The 21,215-nt window shown below is 46.7% G+C and overlaps 1 protein-coding gene across 1 annotated transcript in view; it reads right to left on the reverse strand.

Annotated features, from left to right (window-relative positions):
* Positions 1-8,806: 8,806 nt before the first annotated feature.
* Positions 8,807-21,215, reverse strand: part of nhsb (Nance-Horan syndrome b (congenital cataracts and dental anomalies)) — a 92,065-nt gene continuing 79,656 nt past the window's right edge. The window contains 9 exon segments of the mRNA XM_062528528.1: positions 8,807-9,470; positions 9,801-9,924; positions 10,100-10,792; positions 11,024-12,727; positions 12,812-13,246; positions 14,199-14,330; positions 15,691-15,886; positions 17,746-17,808; positions 21,001-21,045. Coding sequence (XP_062384512.1) covers positions 8,807-9,470; positions 9,801-9,924; positions 10,100-10,792; positions 11,024-12,727; positions 12,812-13,246; positions 14,199-14,330; positions 15,691-15,886; positions 17,746-17,808; positions 21,001-21,045 — 4,056 coding nt within the window.

The raw sequence follows: 21,215 nt of genomic DNA on the forward strand, positions 1-21,215 counted from the left end.
ATTCACAGGATACCCAATTAAATAATGGGAAAAATCGTTTTAAAAAGTCTCAAAAAGAAGCATACGTCTGGGCAAGTGGTTTGTTCCTTGCTGTCGGCCAGCACGCGTTTGCGATGAGGTTTCTGATGGTCCATTCTGCCCTTTTTTGCGATGAGGTTTCTGATGGTCCATTCTGCCCTTTTTTGCGATGAGGTTTCTGATGGTCCATTCTGGCCTTGTTTGCGATGAGGTATCTGATGGTCCATTCTGGCCTTTTTTGCAATGAGATATCTGATGGTCCATTCTGGCCTTGTTTGCATGTCTAAAAGATCCATTGGAGTCCAAGGGGGATGTTTGTACAATGTTTCTAATGTCTATTTTGATGATAAGCTTTCTGCTGCTTTTTAGACAATGACTGGAAGCATCTATTCAAGATCAATGCAAAACCGTAGGTTGTAAAATAATGTGTGTAAAAAAGTGAATCTCTTTGAATATATCAACCAAAAAAACGTGTTTTTGTGTAGACTGTAAAATTTTTATCCTGAAAGATTCTGACTCAAGTTAAAGTAAAACAAAAAAATTAGGGTAAAGAGTCATTGTTTACCTGTATGTGATTATCTCGTCTTCTGTCATTGGCTTTGATTACAAGTTCAGGTTTGTTCAAACATCCGTTATGCTTATCAGAATGTGAACAGATATGCTCTCAAAACCAGGGCAGAGACCCCTGTCGTCACCACCAGCTCTTCCTGATGGTGTGTCCATGTTAGGGGTCAGGATGCTCTGGCTGATCAGACTTGGTCTACTTAAAAGCTCACTACTGTTACATTGTAAATGCTGTTATTTATATGATACAATATACAACTCAGGATACTCATGTTTTGTATGTTTGTCATCTGACAGGCACCTGTTAATGATCCCATTCCTGCAAGTCATGTCATTCCTTCAAGTCTAGTATCTCTTTTAGACACTGTTGAGTTTGTCAGGAGGCGTGGTGATGTTGCTCTCATTAGAGGTGTTTTATTGGCCCACCACACCGCCAGGGATTTGGGGATAACAAAGGCACTACTTCACTATATCATGACGCAATGTATATGCAACCTTAGACAAGGCACCATGCAAATTAGAATACTTCTCAAATCTCAGATTAATCTGATATGAAGGTAGAACATCTCTGGTGTGGACCAAGCCCTCCACCACTGATTTACAGGTCCATTTCATGGTCTGCATTTGCAGGCTGTAGCACAATTCCCCCAGCAGTTTGTCATTTTTTAAATCGCATTTTAGTGAGACTACTTGTCACATTACCATAGGTATGACTGTGGTCATTGGGCAAGTTATATTATTTGAGCCTCGGAAACCGATGGCCCTCTGATATGGGTGCCCAAGACCAAACCTTGGTGTGTATCAGTGAGGACTTTTGTGGACCACCATCAAAAGCGGCAGCTTGTGCGATTAGACTACCTTCCAACACATGCCATGGACTCATTTGACTGCCTGTTGTGACAGCGATTAACATTGTTTATGAACTCTATTTATTCATAATATTATTTTATATAATTGTTGCTTTTTTACCTTTCTGTCGAATCTTATGTTGTCAATCATCTATCGAATGGACAGGAATGTTGATTTTTAATGATTCAATTTTTACCATTATGTAACATATTTAATGTTGAAGATTTCTGATTGGGAAGGATTTATTTCTTATTGCATCATTTTTGTATACAACGGTTACAAACGGATTCTTGTTGAGACTGGTGACTTTATTTTGATACTCAGGTTTTGGTAATTCAGATTATTTGATACTTTTTATATGACTGGACTCATGAAAGGTGCACAGTGCAAGTTGATTCATTACACACATCACACACAATGTCTGCTCATTTTATGAAAACAATTGTTCATTTCTTCACCTATTTTTATAAAATTGTCATTGAAACCACAGTGCACTGTCATCTTTTATAAATGACCAGATATTCTCTTTTGAATGTTATGACCACTACGCAAAATATGCCTCATATTGTGAAGTATATGACCACACTATGCCTCATATTGTGAAGTATATGACCACACACTATGCCAGGACACAAATAGACCGATGATCCAATGACAGCAAGATCTCTTTGCGCGGTCCTCCTGCTATCCGTTAGAAACAAGTCTAAGAGAACTATGTAGCTCGACTGGTTATCGACTGTGCAATCCTTCAATTTATAATTAGGCCCTATTCCTTTTTTGTGTTTACTCTGTGACCTATCACATTTTCACAGAACCTTTCATTCCAAATCCTAAACGATCAGTGCGCCTCCCCCTCATCAATCGCCAGTCGATAATATCAGGTCCGAGCAAGAAGGAAGACACATCATTGGCTCTCACATAACATATCTTTGTATCTTTTTATCTCCATGAGCGCGATTGCTATGGAGTTAATCCCTGCTGTCATTGATGTTCTAGGATAGGCTACTCACGCAAACTGACAGATGAACAATGACACACAGACAGTCCAAGTTCCTGTTGTCCACGAAGTTGCCCTAGTGAAAGAGAGGAACACATTTCAGCCAACAGTGGTCCTGCCATTAACATCCTCTGGTAGGCTACTTACCTCGGAATGCACTGTTGACATGAAACGTCAAAGGTAGATGGTGCAACATGTTGGACCCCAGAAATCCCAGGATGAAAAGTTGGGACTGAAGTGAGACTATTGAGTTTTTGACCACCAACAGTGACGCCCCTCCAATCTCCAAATGATATGGAGCTCAGTCAAATAGAAGTTATTTTTTAATTTCTTTGGTTGACAATGAATGCATTCCTTTTTCAAGTCTCGATATGTCACGTGAAGTTGGATGCATTCTTTTTATGAAATGTTGCAATTACATCTAAATGTAAATCAAAAGTTTTGTATTTAGCTTGTTCGTTAAACAAGTTTGCTTGTTTGTTAAAATAGCCCTGCTGAAAAAACCAGCCTGACCAGCTAAAGGTGGTTTGCTGGTTGACCAGCTTGTTAACCAGCTTATTTGACCACCCTTTGATGGTTAACCAGCTAGACCAGCAAAACTCTCGCGAAAACACACCTTCAGCTGGTTTACCCAGCTTATGATGGTAATTCAGCTGGTTTTGATTGTCGTACCACCTTAAGCTGGTCATTTTAGTTGGTGTTGCTGGTCTACATTGCTGGTTTTTACTGGCCACGCCAGCTTATGTTGGTTATTCTAGAAAACCAGCTTGACCATCTTTGTCAAGCTTGACAGGCTGGTCACCAGCATGACCATCTTAAACCAGCTGTATCCCAAACGACAGGCTGGTCACACCAGCACGACCAGCTTCCTCAGATGGTCACGCCAGCATGTCTAGCTGGTGGCCTAACCAGCTACACCAGCAAAGACCAGCAATAATAACTGTGTTTTGGGCAAAGACCAGCTAAAACCAGCTAAAACCAGCTACCAGCCTAAGCTGGTTTCTTGCTGTTTTTTTCAGCAGGGAGCTCTATAATTTAAGATTGTATAATCCTGATCAAAGTGTAGTGATCTGATTTCCTTCCTACAAATTAATGTTGAATCCAATGACAACACAGTTTGCTCTCATATTTGATCTCTGCATTCACATGAAATGTCAATTAACTTAGAAGTCGCCCTGAGCATCCTTTCCAATTCTCTCAGCAGCAGATTGAGCCTTTATCTCTGTACCTGTAGAAGTATATTCATGTGCCCTTTCAATTCTCTCAGCAGCAGATTTAGCCTTTACCTCTGCACCTGTAGAAGTATATTCATATGCACTTTCATTTGGTCAGTGTCTCCTTCATGGTGGAAATGGGAATCTACTGACAGAAGGAGTAGGCTGCACCCACAGGCCAATGAGGAGAGTGCCTTCTCCCATCTCAGCCCCACACTGCCACCTGCTGGCCAAATCGGGCTCTAACGTCCAACACATCATTCCTCAGTGTGCCAGATTCTACCGGATCCCTGATAAGGTAAACAGTCAGATTATTGTTCAACGCAATCACATTTATTGGCCTTTTCTATGCACAGTTACTAAGCAGCCAGCAGAGCTGGCGAATGGTTCAGATTCACAATGAGATTTCCACAATGTGTACTAAAAATAAATACAAGAACGAAAGTGTAGCACAAGCTCAAAAATATACAAAGGCTTGGAATAATGTAAACTTTTGAAACTTGTCTCAACTCTTCTTTTCTTCTGTATCTTTTCTTCTTCTTTTTCTTTTAATCAGTTCAATCCTTTTTTTTTTTTCAATGATTTTAAAACATTTTTGTAACAAAAGCAACATTTTCCCCAACAGTTTAAAAAGAATTATGTACAGGTTTATACAAAAATACAAAAATGGATGCAAATCTGTTTTAACTGGAGCTTCCAACCTGAATGAGATGAGTGTTAGCCAGCCCGCTACTCTGTGGCCCTCGTAGCTTCTTTTATTACTTCCTCTGCCACACGCCACACGCCACACATCACACGCCACACGCCACACGCCACACGCCACACGTCTGAGCATCCCTTCAGCACACACGAGAGCTGCGCAGCACTCGGCCCGCCACACCCCATGGAGATGCAGTGACTCATGACATGTTTTTTTTAAAAAAAACAACAACACAGGAACAGTCTAAGGTGATTCTTCACATGATCACACAAGATTACAGCAAGGGAAAAAGACCAAAAATATATTAATGCGTTTCTCTGTAGAAATGTCAAAATGTTCACTGTGTGTAAGTGCCAACATGTTTCAGACAATGGAATGAATTTTGATTATGAAACTACTCCAAAGGTACTTTGAAAAACAGCAATGATAAACAACAGTCCTAAACTGTGCTGCCTGTTCCTCAGCACACACTGATAAAAAAGACAATGACACATTTGTCTGGGATCTCCTGTTATGTTAAGACATTGTACTGAGACACTAAATAAAGTCAAGTGTCCAGTAGTAGTTCCCTTTTTAAAAAATAATGTTCTAAAACATTAGTAAAAAGCTCCAACAGTTGCAACACAGGTGCTATTACTCTTGGAGTACAGCAAGCTAGTGGTTTGGGATTTTAAAAAAATCATCCAACAGATATGGCTACAGTGCTACAATATCAGGCTTCTCCAGACGTCACGAGTGTTGTAGCCCAGTCTGTGATGTCATAGCGTTGTAGGCCAGTCTGTGATGTCATAGCGTTGTAGGCCAGTCTGTGATGTCATAGCGTTGTAGGCCAGTCTGTGATGTCATAGTGTTGTAGGCCAGTCTGTGACGTCACTAGTTGTGGGCCAGTCTGTGAGGGCCTGTGTAATGTCAGCACAAGGTGAACACTATCGTTTGCGACCCATGGAAGATGAAAATACAGGAGTCTTTTGTCAATGGCAACAATAAAATACAATATGACCAATAATATAGAATAAATTCAGAGCACCAAAAACATCTAACTAGAATCCAATAGCATACACGGTAGCTTTTTTCTTTTCTTTTTTTTTTGATTGTGAATTACAGCTACTCTCAAAAAGTTCTTAGTAGTTCATTCTTTTACTCTAACAGCTGTGTTGATATATCCTCTCATATCAAATATCTTCAACCAGCATTAATTTAAATAAAGATTTATTGTCATTTCTATCTTTAATAACAAAATAATTCTCTGGATTAAAATATCCCATAATTAAAAATATTTTCTATTTACCGTATTGTCAGCATTTAACAGCTTCAGCTGCTGTAGTAGTCCTGTGTGTGCCAGCCCGCGATGAAACACTACAGTGTGTTCTTTAGACAAAATGGAGAAACCATTGATCCATATTCTTTTCATTTGTTTTTTCTCAAAGTAACAAAAATAAATAAAGACATCTAAACCATTGACTACTGTGAGTCCATGAGGCAGACGACAGGTGAAGAGCTCTGACCCTTGACCTCTGACCCTGACCTCTGACGCTTTCCTTACAAACAACAACATATTTGAGCCGCAATCCATTCGTTCTAGCACAGCTGTACGTTATAAAACTCTCACCCGAACTCAGCCAAGACAGAGAGCACATGGCACTTGAGCAGCAGTGCTCTCACTGGTCAGGGTCAGAGGTCAAGGGTCAGAGCTCTCACTGGTCAGGGTCAGAGGTCAAGGGTCAGAGCTCTCACTGGTCAGGGTCAGAGGTCAAGGGTCAGAGCTCTCACTGGTCAGGGTAAACTCGTGAGCCAGGGCTGGAACAAGCACTGCAGTTCATCTGGGAACATATAAGGAATGGGGGGGGGGGGGGCGGTTATGCAACAAGTGTGTATCTATGAGGAGAGTGGACACAGAGCAAATGCACACTGGAAATCACACGCTGGGGTCAACTCACACTGGGGTCAACTCACACTGGAGTCAACTCACACTGGGGTCAACTCACACTGGGGTCAACTGACGCTGGGGTCAACTCACACTGGAGTCAACTCACGCTGGGGTCAACTGACGCTGGGGTCAACTCACGCTGGGGTCAACTCACGCTGTGGTTCACACACGAGCCTAAATATCATCATTTGTTTTTGTCCTGTCACTTAGAGCAACGACGACATAGCACCCTGGATACTTAGTTGCACACACGTCACCATACACACCCTTTCCTCCGCACGCCGTGATTCATCACTGAGGCTTCAACAGGCCCTCATTAGATTAGATTGTCTAGTTGACCACCCACTGATAAAGCTCTGACTTACAATGGTACAACATAAATCAAACATTTTTTTTTTACATTTAAAGAACATTGAACAAATTCAAGTCATCTGGAAATAGTGATTTTTTGTTCTGTGTTGGCAATGTGTGCCCCTGGACCGGCTCCCTGTAATCATTATCTGGTGCTATTGCAAGAGTTGAATAGTTCAAGAACACTTGTAAAACAAAGACACAGTTGAAATGTTTCTGTCCAGACAGGAAGTGGACAGGAAGTGGTAAATGATCAGCTCCCCCTGGCTCATCAACACAGTGTACGTCCAGCAGATCACATTCTTCTGTTTTCAAAAGTCTAGCACATCAGTCATCAGTTAGGACTCTTGTTCACTCCTTCCATTCAGGCTCAAATTTACAAGGAATTTCAATGCAACGGTATTCATAGAATACACCAAGAGATGTTTCCCCTCCGACTTTCCCACCGTAGTCTCTCACCCGTCTGCTCTTAGCGTCGGCCTCTGCATGGGTGAGGTATTCATGCACTTATTTGATGTACCTGACAACGTTGGGCACCAAATGACATGATTTGTTTTTTCAAACAATAACTATTTGAAGGTGGAATGGCCAATATATGGGTGAAGTGTGGAATCCCAACTCAGGTAAGTCAGGTGACTAAATGTACAGAATGTAGCCCTCTGACCAACATCAGTATATCACCTGGCCTCAGTGACGAGATGTTGGATCTGCCTCTGGACCTCAACTCTGTTCAAGTGTATATTTCAGTGGTGCATGTTAGTTACTTCATATTCAGAAAAACATGATCGAGTGTGTGTGGTACTCTGAAGGTATAATGTATCGTCCACATCAAGTGCAAAGGAATTGTAAATTGTAACAAACAGTCTTTTCAATCTCTTACCAAATATAGGTCCAAGAGAGATTGTGAAGAAGAATAGTTATACTCTACATATCCCTTGGTGGATGTCAATAGTATTATACCAGCTACTTGGGTCTTGATCCATTCACCACCATCCTCTTAAACACACCAGGTTTCATATATCAAACCCCCTCAAATCAGACATTAAACCGCCAGCCAGTAGGGGGCACTGGCCTGATCCAGCTGTAGCATCTCACTCAACCTTTTAGAGATAAGTGTCTATGACTGCAGAAAAATACTCTCCTTTTGTGGCACCATAGTGGAGAACATATGCGTATATATTATATACATACTGTATGCATATATTTGGGACATATGTTTGCCTGATATATAAGATGCGCAAGTCCTTCAGTTCCTTCTGGACATACTTCTAAATATATCTACTCTGTAACTGTTGATATTTGTAGTTGATATGGAGAGATTGATAAGACAGACATACTTCTAAATATATCTACTCTGTAACTGTTGATATTTGTAGTTGATATGGAGAGATTGATAAGACAGACATACTTCTAAAGACATCTACTCTGTAACTGTTGATAGTTGTAGTTAATATGGAGAGATTGATAAAACACTAAGACTTATCGAAAGACCAGTGCTGTTCCCTCAACACAAGGAAAATATGTGTTACGTCAAAACAAATCAAAAACGGCAATGGAAGTTTCCCCAATTCATGTGTAAATGTATTCTTCTTCAGGATTCTTCTCTGGCCATGTTGTGATCATTTGTAGATGATAAACATGTTTCAGTGGAACACAGGACATCCCTCCTCTTTAAGTGTCCTCCTGGGCAAATGACACATCGGATTAGGACACAAATGTCTATTGTGTGTGTGTGTGTGTGTGTGTTTGTTTGTGTGTGACACAGTCTATTGTCTGAGTCCTCTGGTTATTTCCCTGTCTTCTGTCTTATCTGCTGAATGATGTTGTTTTCTGCCAAAGAGAACTTGTGTTCTTTAAAAACCAAACCAGCTCAAGAGGAGCGGTCATCGTGAGGGCTCCACCAGTTCAAGAGGAGCGGTCATCGTGAGGGCTCCACCAGTTCAAGAGGAGCGGTCATCGTGAGGGCTTCAGCAGCTCAAGAGGAGCGTCATCGTGAGGGCTTCAGCAGCTCTAGCAGGAGCGTCATCGTGAGGGCTTCAGCAGTTCTAGGAGGAGTTCTAGGAGGAGCGGTCATCGTGAGGGCTTCCGTCGGAGTTCTAGGAGGAGTTCTAGGAGGAGCCGTCATCGTGAGGGCTTCCGTCGGAGTTCTAGGAGGAGCGGTCATCGTGAGGGCTTCCGTCGGAGTTCTAGGAGGAGCGGTCATCGTGAGGGCTTCCGTCGGAGTTCTAGGAGGAGCGGTCATCGTGAGGGCTTCCGTCGGAGTTCTCGGTCTCCCCCTCGGAGATGGCCTGCATGGGGGCGGTGTAGAGGCGGCTGCGTGTGCTGTAGCGGCTGCTGTTGGCGGCGGGGGGGATGCGGGAGCGACCCGGCCTGGACGCGCCGCTCGTGGCGGCGAGGGTCTTGGGCGAGAAGCCCTCTGTGTTGGCCCGCGGGCACTGCGGACTGGACTGAGGGTCTGGCTCGGCGGGCACCTCCTGCACGGGCGACGGCGGCTCCTCGGTCGGCGTGGCGACAGCCTCCAGCAGCAGCTCCGCGGGGGTCTTGGGCGCCACGGGGCTCTTGAGGATCTCGGTGGCGGACATGCGGTAGCTGGAGTCCGTGCGGCTGCCCTTCTTCAGCAGCAGCAGCTTGAACTCCTCGTTGGAGGTGCTGGACTTCTTGGCGTTGCGGTAGATGGGTCCGGGGACTCGCTGGGGGGCGGCGGGGGTGGGAGGGGCAGTGGGCACACTGGGCGTCGTCACGGGAACGCTGACAGGGATGGGAATGGGGATGCTGACCGCGGGGGGCCCGACTCGACTCTTCACGCACAGCTCTCCCGAGTCCTTGCGGCCCAGAACTTTCCTCTTGGACCTTAAAGAATTAGAGAGCAACCAGGATGAGTGACATATTGATATGTATATAATACAGTATGTGTTAATGGCCGAGTTTCCGAGATTCGTCAAGAAGTTCTGAAGTGCTAAGAACTTCTTAGGAGCGTTTTCTAAGAGCGCTCCTAGGAAGTTCTTAGCACTTAAGAGCTTCTTTACGAATCTGGGAAACCCGGCTATTGTCGGTTGCTTTGGGCAAGCTAAAGACTATAAACATCAATTTATTTCCAGGCTGACAAACTGTTTCATGGTGAGAACTACAAGTACTGTAAAGATCTGATTTGAAGTGCCCTGCAGTGGAACCCATTCTAACCTGTGGATCATGGCGAAGAGATCCTCTGTTGTGCGCAGTCTGTTTGGTGAAGGGAAAACACCGTCTTCATCAGGTTTGGTGTCATCAGTCAGTGGAGAAGTGGAATTGTCACTGGGCGTAGACTCTACAGGTGCAAGTGGCACATTGAAGTGTATTTTAATCAAGTCACTATTTAACGTTAGACACTTACAGGCTCCAAAAGTCTCTGCATGCAGGACATGGTGTACTGTACTGCATGCATTACAGGTGACATAGGATGGATCTCTGGAAGAGGTGTTCACACTGCCGACATGACTCACCTTTACTGAAGTAATCCTCTGTGTCTGGAGTGGAGCCTTCGTCTCGATTGTCCTGGGAGGCACTTCTGGTGTGGACACCTAGAGGCTGGCAGTCTTCCTCTCTGTTCTGGCCATCGCTGATTTGGTAAGTGTGCGATGTGTCCGCTGCTCTGGCAGGCACTTGGTCAGGACTGCTGAACAGTACGAAGTCACAGCTTGCTGTTGTTTCCCTCTGAGCCGGGGTGCGCGTAGTGCTGGTCAGACATGACGAGGCCGACCCGGCGTCTGTCCACTGGTGCTTGGGTCTGTGAGTGCAGGCTTCCGTGTGGAGACCTCCGCTAGCGGTCAGATCTCCCGTGCCGCATGCCGCGCCTCTGGAGTCGTGCTCCGCCCCCGACTGAGGTATGAGGTCGTCATCGTCCCCGCTCACCTCCACCGGCGTGCGGAACGCGGTCATGGCCCAGTACGTGCCGGGGACGAGTCTCTGCTGCCTCAGCTTGTGTCGTGGTGTGGGCTCCGTGGCGCGGGTGCTCTCTCCTAACGAGACCCCGGTGTCACTTAACTCCTGAGATGGTGCATCATGGGACTTGTAGGCAGGGGGCCGAGTGGATGGTGTCTGTCTATTGTCAGAGTACTGAGCAGGGAACCGCGGCCTAGTGCTGGTCTCTGTGCTGGATTGCTCTTGGTCCCTCGTGCCAGTGGAGCGCAACTGGACTGACCTCAAAACAGTGGGTGTGATAGCCATGTGGGCTGAGCAGACTGCATCTGGGTTTGTGTTAGCAGCAGTGTTAATGCTAGCAGCACTAGCAGCACTAGCAGCACTACCAATATTAGCAGCGTTAACAGCGCTAGCACTAGCAGCGCTAACACTACTAGCAGCACTAATGCTAACACTACTAGCAGCACTATCGCTAACACTACTAGCAGCAGCAGCAGCAGCAGCACTAGCAGCAGCAGCAGCCACAGCCCTGGCCTCCGCTGCAGCCGCAGCCGCAGCCGCTGCCCTCTGCTTGCTGTGGTGGAGAGTGTGTATGCGGTACGGGGGGGGTTTGGGGGGACCCGTGTGAAGAGCACTTAGGTCGAGGTGAGAGGGGGGGACGGCCGCGGTTGGTTCGGCGTCCCGTCTGGACGAGCAGCTGGCCAGATGCTGCTGCTGCAGCGAGGAGAGCGAGGACTTCCTCTCGGGGACTTTGGGCTTCCTCTTGCTGCTGGACGGGGACAGCGGGTTGGGGAAGAAGGCGGAAGGGAAGGACGACGTGGGCGTCTCGGACTGGCTGGAGTAGCCGCTGGAAGGAGAGGCCAAGCCGGCTAACTTCTCGGGGGACGAGAGCTTGAAGTTCTCTGCAGCCGGATGAGATGGTGACGTGGGCTTGGAGCTCGGACGCACAGTCTGGACCTCGCAGACCTCTGGGGACCTGATGCATTCTATAACAGTGGTGCCCGTGGCTGTGCTGGAGTTGGACATGGACCGATAGGGGTCGTTGGTCCTCAGGTCATTGAGGAGCCAGAGGTCTGCATAGTCGGACTGCACGGCCCCTTCGTCCTTGAAGGAGTGTGTGTCACTGGAACAGAACGGAGACGCGTCGTCCACCTCTCTGGAACTCTCCACGCCCCAGGCACCCAGCGTCTCGGGCTCCAGGCCCAGCATCTCCGCTGGACCAACGGAACCGGCCAGATCCAAGTCCAGCTTCATCTCCCTGGAAGACAAGGGCAGGGGCTGGTCAGTGATCAGCGTCTTTGGTTCACTCTGGTCCAGGATCTCCTCACTCTGGTCCAGTATCTCCATACTGCTCGACTCCTTCAGTGATGAACTCCGTTTTGGTGGGGGCGGCTTGGCCTTTGGCTTCCGTAGGGAGAGACTCTGCCTCCCGCCGGTCCTAGTGCCCCTGTAGTCGACCTGAGCGTAGTCCCCTGGGCTGAGCCCCATGCTGGGGCCACACTCCGCTGCATAGTTATAGACGAAGCTCCTGCTGTCCTTCAGACCAGAGGCAAAGTGCATGGAGGCATAGAGGCCCTCTGTGTCCGTGTAGTGCAAGGTGCTGCCCCCTGTCTGCCCGGAGGAGGACTTGCTGCTGAAGCCCTCGTAGGTGGCTCTGTAGCTGGGGCACTGCAGGCCCTGGTCGTCACGGGAGCGCTTGGGGCTGAAGTCCTGCGGGCACGGCTGGTCCTGCTCGGCCTGGTCCTGCGTGTAGTTCCACTCGCCCTCGCTGGCCGTGCTGACGCCGGCGTCGTCCATCTGGTCGGTGGCGGAGGAGGTGAAGGAGCTGGAGCGCTGTCCCTGCGTCCGGCCGCGGTCACCGTGGTAGGGGTCGATGATGAAGCCCGTGGTGTCGTCGATGATGTGGGGCGCCGCGTTGAGCGAGAGCTCCGAGTCGCAGTGCGACGAGCCGGTCAGCGGCGGCGAGGAGGCCGGCGGGAGGGTCTCGGACGTCTGCGACGGACACGTGGAGCTGCTGCCGCTCCAGTTGCCGCTGGACGACTGGTGGTCCTCCTTGTGGTCCATCTGGCCCCCGAGCACCCCAGTGGTGGACGCAGAGTGGATGGGACTGCTGAAGGTGTCGGAGCTGGACGAGATCTCGCAGCTGCCCATGTCCGCCTTGCGCGGGAGTCTCGAGCGGCCGCGCTCGCTCCAGCCGTGGTCAGGGCTGCCGGCCCTCGTCACGCCGCGCTTCAGGCTGCCCAGCTGCAGCTCCGGCACGGCCTGGTCGTCCGTGCTCTCCTCCTCGTCCTTCAGGATGTGCTGTGCCAGCGCGGGGAGGAAGTCCTCGGCCTCGTACGGGGAGAGCTCCTCGTCCTCGTCTTCATCGTCGTCTTCCTCGTCGTCCTCGTCGCTGTCGTCCTGCATCTCGTCGCGGATGCGGCCGCCCTCTCGCGGGAGGCTTCGCGAGCGCAGGCGCCCAGAGGTGGACGTGTAGAGGCCGTCGGAGCGGTCGGGCAGCGACGAGATGTTCCCGGTGGAGTGGGACAGCGAGGCCGGAATGCCTTGACCGCGCTGGGCGCGGATGCGGCGGCGGGAGGGGGCGGCGATCAGCAGGTCGTCCGTCTGGCAGCCCGAGTCCTTGGTGTTGAGGCGGCCGCACATGGACAGCTCGTCTGGGCACAGGGACAGCTGCGGGTGGGCGTGGATGACCACCGTCCTCTCTCTGGCCACCGGAGACTCATCAGAGTCTGGAACACAACACACTCACATCTCAGCACGGGACCTTCTCAGTTCAGCTGCAGGAATTTAGAGCTTTAATGTGTAAGTGCATCTACTGTATATTATGTGTGTGTGTGTGGAGTGTATGTGTACAGTACGTGTGTGTGTGTGTGTGTGTGTGGTAAACCAGGGCTTGCCTGGTCCTTCCTGTTGATGGAGACCTTATTGAGTCATACATTTTTACATGACAGACGCAGGGCCAGTTTCCCAGACAGGGATTAGAGTCTTGGACAGAATCACATTTTAACGGAGATTCTGCATTTAAAGACACATTTAATCCTGGACAACAGCTTAATCTCTATCCAGGAGAGAGAGTCTCATAATGAGACTGACCAGTGTGTGTGTGTGTGTGTGTGTGTGTGTGTGTAATCTCTATCCAGGAGAGAGAGTCTCGTAATGTTGGAGTCTGTTGTAAAACACCACATGTTTTTCTTCAACACCACATCCCACAGCTGACCAGTGTGTGTGTGTGTGTGTGTGTGTCTAATCTGTTGAAGTCTGTATTTCTCCAACACCACATCCCACAGCTGCCTCCGCTGTCCTCCAACAGAGAGTGGAGTCGAGAGGCTGACCAGTGTATGTGTGTGTGTGTGTGTGTGTGTGTGTGTGTGTGTGTGTCTGAGTGGCTGACCAGAGTGTGTGTGTGTGTGTGTGTGTGTGTGTGTGTGTGAGAAGCTGACCGGTGTGTGTGTGTGAGTGTGTGTGTGTGTGTGTCTGAGTGGCTGACCAGTGCATGTGTGTGTGTGTGTGTGTGTGTGTGTCTGAGAGGCTGACCTGTGTGTGTGTGTGTGTGTGTGTGTGTAAGAGAGAGAGGCTGACCAGTGCGTGTGTGTGTGTGTGTGTCTGAGAGGCTGACCAGTGTGTGTGTGTGTGTGTGTATGTGTGTGTGTGTCTGAGGGGCTGGCCAGTGGGCGGCCGTACCCATGTCCTGTTGCACTCGTCTTGGAATGCCCGTGATGGTTTTCCTCCGTCGTAGCTTTCGCCGTCGCTGGAGAACGGACTGAGAGTGGACAAGCGAGCAGCGCACACTGGCCTCACGGTCAAAGCCCACTCCTGTGGACAACATACACCACATATATATTATACTGGTCAAAGCCCACTCCTGTGGACAACACACACCACATATATATTATACTGGTCAAAGCCCACTCCTGTGGACAACACACACCACATATATATTATACTGATCAAAGTCCACAAACACCACATATATTTTATACTGGTCAAAGCCCACAAACACCACATATATATTATACTGGTCAAAGCCCACAAACACCACATATATATTATACTGATCAAAGCCCACTCCTGTGGACAACACACACCACATACTGTATATATTATACTGGTCAAAGCCCACACCTGTGGACAACAATGCCACATTATTTATATATATATATATATATATATATATATATCTTATATATACTGCCACTGATCAAATCACACTCCTGTGGACAACAACATACGCCACTGGCCAAATCAAACTATATAATATACAGTGCCCGCCTTAAGTATTGGAACACATTCTAAAGTTGACTATAAAGAGGAATGTAAAATCATCTTTTGGAAATTGATCTTAATGCTTTAAATGAAGAAATGAGGAAATATCCAACCTTTAAGGACATCAGTTTTCTTTGTGAATGAATAATGTATCGTAAATAAATAAATGTTTTCCTTAAAATACAGGGCTCATAAGTATTGGAACGCCTATGGTAACCCTACGTGTTAAGATTCACATAGAGGCAGGCAAACTTTTTTTTATTATTATTTTTTAAATGCCAGTTATTTCATGGATCCAGGACACTATGCACTCTGATAAAGTCCCCTTAGCCTTTGGAATTAAAATAGCCCCTCATCATCACATACCCTTCACCATACTGTACCAAGAAATTGGCATGGTTTTATTTCAGTTAGCCTATAAATAATATGGTTTTCTATCAATAAAAGCGTATGTTTGAGTGTGAGACTTGGTGTACCAGAGACGTTGATGGGGATGATGCTGGAGGAGATGAGGTATGTTTGAGTGTGAGATGACGTATGTTTGAGTGTGAGACGTGGTGTACCAGAGACGTTGATGGGGATGATGCTGGAGGAGATGAGGTATGTTTGAGTGTGAGATGACGTATGTTTGAGTGTGAGACGTGGTGTACCGGAGACGTTGATGGGGATGATGCTGGAGGAGATGAGGTATGTTTGAGTGTGAGACGTGGTGTACCGGAGACGTTGATGGGGATGATGCTGGAGGAGATGAGGTATGTTTGAGTGTGAGACGTGGTGTACCGGAGACGTTGATGGGGATGATGCTGGAGGAGATGAGGTATGTTTGAGTGTGAGACGTGGTGTACCAGAGACGTTGATGGGGATGATGCTGGAGGAGATGAGGTATGTTTGAGTGTGAGACGTGGTGTACCAGAGACGTTGATGGGGATGATGCTGGAGGAGATGACATGGGGGTCAGTTCTCATCCTCTGCTGCGGCGTGGGTAGAGGCAGGGCCTTGGACCAGTTGGTCTGCTTGTCCAGGGTGGAGGGCGGGTTTGGCTTGGGACATTTGGGCCGGTGACCCAGAGTGGACGCCTCTGCATCCTTGTCTGCGGCAGACGCTGCCTGCGGGGCAGAGAGAGAAGAGAGAGAGAGAGAGAGAGAGAGAGAGAGAGAGAAAGCTTTTCACTTGAACAGGAACATTTTCATATTTTGCTTCAGTCTAATTAAGCAGTTTAAAGAAAAGCTGTTTTCTTGTTCAGATTTTCAGAAGTGAATTTAGATTTTCTACATTAGTTTCACAATAATAAGTGCTTTTTTTTTATTTATTTATTTTTTTAAAGTATATTTTTTGGCCTTTTATGCCTTCAATGTGACAGGACAGTGCAGAGCGACAGGAAGCGAGTGGGAGAGAGAGCAGGGGTGGGATCCGGAAAGGACCACGGGGCGGGAATCAAACCCGGGTCGCCGGCGTGCGGTGCAGGTGCCCCAGCCAGTTGCGCCACGACTGGGGCCACAATAATAAGTGCTTTTGATAACATACAAACAGTCTTTGGTGGCACTGAGAAGTATAAAATGTGGTGTGTTAATCGCTGCTGAAGGAAAAGACTAATTTCCGCAAGGAGGCTGATTGGCAGAATATTGGCTGACCTCCCTACTCAATGTGCGAACTCACGTGTTGAGCATTAGAGAGCAAGCACTGACATGCTGTCTTCAAACTGGGACTTTCAATCTCTATAAAAGCTGTTACTCAGCAGCTGCCATTCCCATATAACACTTTGGCTTTTTCATTTGGATATAAAGTTCAGGCTTGAGAAAGAGAGAGAGAGAGAGAGGAGGGAAAGAAAATGAGAGAGAGAAAGAGAGAGAGAGAGAGAGAGAGAGAGAGGGAGGGAGAGAGAGAGGGAAAGAGGGAGAGAGGGAGTATGAAAGAATAAAAGGGGTTGGGCGAAAGGCCAGTTGTGGATTTGGTGACTGGCTCTTGTCCAGAGCCCATTTCATTAGTGCTCAGAGATGCAGAGCAGCGCAACATGCACAAGAGCGTCTTTCATGAAGGCCCAGGCGGCGACAGAGAAGGTCAGAGAGTCACTTTGCTCTCCAGGGTAATAAAACAACTTGAAATGGAAATCTGGGGAAAGCTTGGAGTCTGTCCTTTCTCAGGAATTACAGCAGTACTGAAGCATGGCCATTCACTACGGAGACCTCCCCTCCCACAGCAACAGCAAAGTCTTCTGAGAGTTAGATGAAAGCTTATATTTAAATTGCACTTTATCACTGTGTCACAGGAGAAGTTCTCTTCTCCAAATGGTGAAGATAATTTTATATTAAATCACAATTCTGTCACCAAAGACTTTCAAACCACCTGAAACTGACACACAGACATCACTACTGAAAATGATAAAATATCTGTTTTTTTGGGGTGAATCCATCACCTATGGAAGAGGATTGAGGATTAGTAATGAGAATATAGAAGGAAAAGAAAGATTCAACAACATTCAGAGAGCAGCAGCGGCAGGAGAGGAGGATCTAGAAAAGAGAACAGCAGGACAGGAGGATCTACTGTAGAAAAGAGAACAGCAGCAGGACAGGAGGATCTACTGTAGAAAAGAGAACAGCAGCAGGACAGGAGGATCTACTGTAGAAAAGAGAACAGCAGCAGGACAGGAGGATCTACTGTAGAAAAGAGAACAGCAGGACAGGAGGATCTACTGTAGAAAAGAGAACAGCAGCAGGACAGGAAGATCTACTGTAGAAAAGAGAACAGCAGCAGGAGAGGAGGATCTACTGTAGAAAAGAGAACAGCAGCAGGACAGGAGGATCTACTGTAGAAAAGAGAACAGCAGCAGGAGAGGAGGATCTACTGTAGAAAAGAGAGCAGCAGCAGGACAGGAGGATCTACTGTAGAAAAGAGAACAGCAGCAGGACAGGTGTAGAAAGAGAAGGAAAAAGAGGGACGCAGTGAAGGGGCAGAGGAGGGCAAATACCTTTCTGCTCCAGGGGATGTAGAAGCAGCACTGGGTAGGGGAGGAGGGGCGGGGTCGGGCAAACTACAAACACAAACAATCAAAAACAACAACAACAACAACAAAATAAAATAAAATGGATGGGTGTTGTTTTGAGAAAGAAAATCACACATCAACAAAAAAGCACAGCACACACACAATGACGAATGAAGGGTAGTTGCCAGCATCAACCAGTGTGTCGGACCTGAGACCTAAGAAGCCAAACAAACGGAACAGTAAAATGACAAGAGGGTTATTGCGTTGTTTTCCTGGTCAACAGCCGCTGCCACACTGTGAGAATATGCAAGAGAGGTTAGAGTGGCTGAGCCGCTTGCAGAAATCCTCCGGACCAGTTGCCCATGAGGACCAGTTGCCCATGAGGACCAGTTGCCCATGAGGACTCTGTTGGTATGAGTGTTCGAAATGGAGAATTCAGTGCCTTGAGTACACACATTTAGAGTTGAATGGTCTCCAAGGCCATTTCTCAACACAAGTGAGGCCATTAAGGGCACATATCAGCAGAAGGGAGACCTTTATAGGAATAGTTCGGAATGTTGGACATAAGACCTCGTTTCCAACTTAGCGGGGGTGATATAGGTCGGTGGAGACCGTTTTCAGTGCATTTCTTCCCTTCCTTAAGTTGCAGCGTTCACCTGGTGCTAAGCTGGTGCTGAGATAACGCAAGTCAACGGTAACATCCAGCCTGCCACTAAAAACAGTCTTAACCCACTCCACTGAACACCCAAAACAAATAAATGATAACGTCAGACTATCGATGCACAACTCTGTATTGATAGAATAATGTTAGAGATAAAACTAACTCTGCATCGCATTACAATAGCCTATACTTTGTTCCCTGTATGGCAGTAGTGGATTTATATTATCCAGGGGGAGTGTACCTATGTTCCCTGGGCCCTATGTTCCCCACTTTGTATGGGACCGTGGAACATAGGACACTTTTTTCCCTTAATTTTAGAAAGGGTCCTATGTTCCCTGGTTTTCCAAAAAAGGGTCCTATGTTCCCCGGTATGTATTGCAACCGGGGAACATAGGACCCTTTTGGGGAAATCCGGGGAACATAGGACCCGAGGAACATAGGGATGACCCCTTATCCAGGCTACAGAGGAAGCCGGTTTTGTGACAATTACACGAGTTTATTTACCTGCCGCTCCAACTAATTCCACTCTGCCAGGATACAACACACATATCGTCACCGGTACATGTAGCACAGTCTCAATCTAAAGTTGTCAGAAGCAGCTTGGCTAACTTTATGAGAGGGGCTTGCTTTATTAGCAAGAGTAGCCTACCAAAAATAATAACTTGTTCATCAGTAGCTGTTGGTGAATCTGGAAAGATGGATGGGATGGCATTCGTTTTCAGTAACTTGAGGTCCTTCAGGCCCCAGCCGTGGCGCGACTGGCTGGGGCACCTGCACCGCATGCCGGCGACCCGGGTTCGATTCCCGCCCCGTGGTCCTTTCCGGATCCCACCCCAACGCTCTCTCCCACTCACTTCCTGTCTCTCTCAACTGTCCTATCATTAAAGGCATAAAAGCCCAAAAAATATACTTAAAAACAAAAAAAAAACAAAAAAAAAAAAAAAAACTTGAGGTCCTTCAGACTGCAGGGTTTTTCAAAGTCCTCTGGTCTAAAATGATCACTAGCCTACAGTACATATTCACAACTTCAGTACAGTCTCTGCCGGCTTCAAGCCGGCTGCAAGAAGCCACAGTTGGTTCCTTTCTGGTTCTAATAACTGAAATGAGTGGAAACTCTGTGGTGTCCATCTGTAGAGTTTCTTTTCACAATTCACAGTTCGCTTCTGCTTTCCTTTTAAACACAGTACTACTAATCTAGAGAGTAGAACCGTGTCCCTCAAAATGTAATAAATCATTGAGATGCAAGGTTAGCTATATTTCTAACATCACAAACATGTACATCGATAGTCTGACGTTTTCATTTATTTGACTTTTTGGATGTTACCGTTGAATTGCATTAGCTCAGCACCAGCTTAGCAAAGGCGAACGCTGCAACTTAAGGACCCAATGAAAGGCACTGAAAACTCTCCACCGACCTATAGCACCCGGCTAAGTTGGAAATGAGGTTCTATGTCCAAAATTCCGAACTATTCCTTTAAGGGCATACTTCAACACAAGTGAGACCATCACGGCCATATTTCAACTGAAGGCAGACCATTAAGGCCATATTTCAGCAAAAGGGAGACCATCCTTGATTGTAAAGTGAGACCATCCTTGATTGTTTACCTTTCGTGGTATAGGCTGAAACTCTGCTTCTCTTGCAGGTCTCTCCTGCAGCATTATTAGGGAAATATGCACCATCAATAATACTATACACACACACACACCATCAGATACTACTACTACTACTACACACACACACACACACACACACACACACACACCATCAGATACTACTACTACTACTACTACACACACACACACACACACACACCATCAATCAGATACTACACACACACACACACACACACACACACACACCATCAGAAATACACACACACACACACACACACACACACACACACACACACACACACACACACACCATCAGATACCACACACACACACACACACACACACACACCATCAGATACCACACAAACACCACTCAGAGACATTTTAAATGTGAAATCAAAAGATCTCAGGCACTATCATCTCAAAAAACACTCAACATCTTATAATTTCATGCAAAATTTTCCGTAAACAATTGGTGGAAAATTAAATGAAAAATAAATTATGTGATGACTAGGGATGGGTATCGATAATGATACTAAACCTATAAACCGATCCAGCTAATGACGTCATGACTAGGGATGGATATCAATAATGATACTAAACCGATAAACTAGGGATGGGCATCGATACCCGATAAACCGATCCAGCTATCTGTCTGTTTGTGCTGAGGGTGGATGATCTGATTTGTGTTGATGAAGTTAGTAGGTCTGGAGTTGAGTTATTGACGCGACGCCCTGTTTGTCCTATACTTCATACTTTAAAGTATCGATAAGAGCCGGTATAAGCAGTATCAGTTTTCAAATCAGTATCGATAAAATCCTAAAGATACCCATCCCTAATGATGAAATAGAAAATACAATTGGAAATGCAGTGAATTAAAATAACACAAAGAGGAGGGAATTATTTAAAAATGAAAACCATAACTTTACTGACAGATGAACTGACACAAAACGTACAGCAATTACCTTTCTCTGTGCGGTCTGGGTCTCAGGCTCTCTCACAGTCCTCTCCTGCTCAGACACACGTTTAGGGCATTTAGGGCATGTGCTTCTATTTGATACTTTTTCAGTTGAACTGTTACACTTGTACATAAGGCTATATGTGACCATTCATAGCGAAATCAGTCGTTTTGCGCACAACGTTATTTTGAGAAAATCAACAATAACAAACTTCCGGGTTA

The sequence above is a fragment of the Sardina pilchardus genome, chromosome 23 (genome assembly GCF_963854185.1).
Source record: "Sardina pilchardus chromosome 23, fSarPil1.1, whole genome shotgun sequence".
In the NCBI taxonomy this organism is placed as follows: Eukaryota; Metazoa; Chordata; class Actinopteri; order Clupeiformes; family Clupeidae; genus Sardina; species Sardina pilchardus.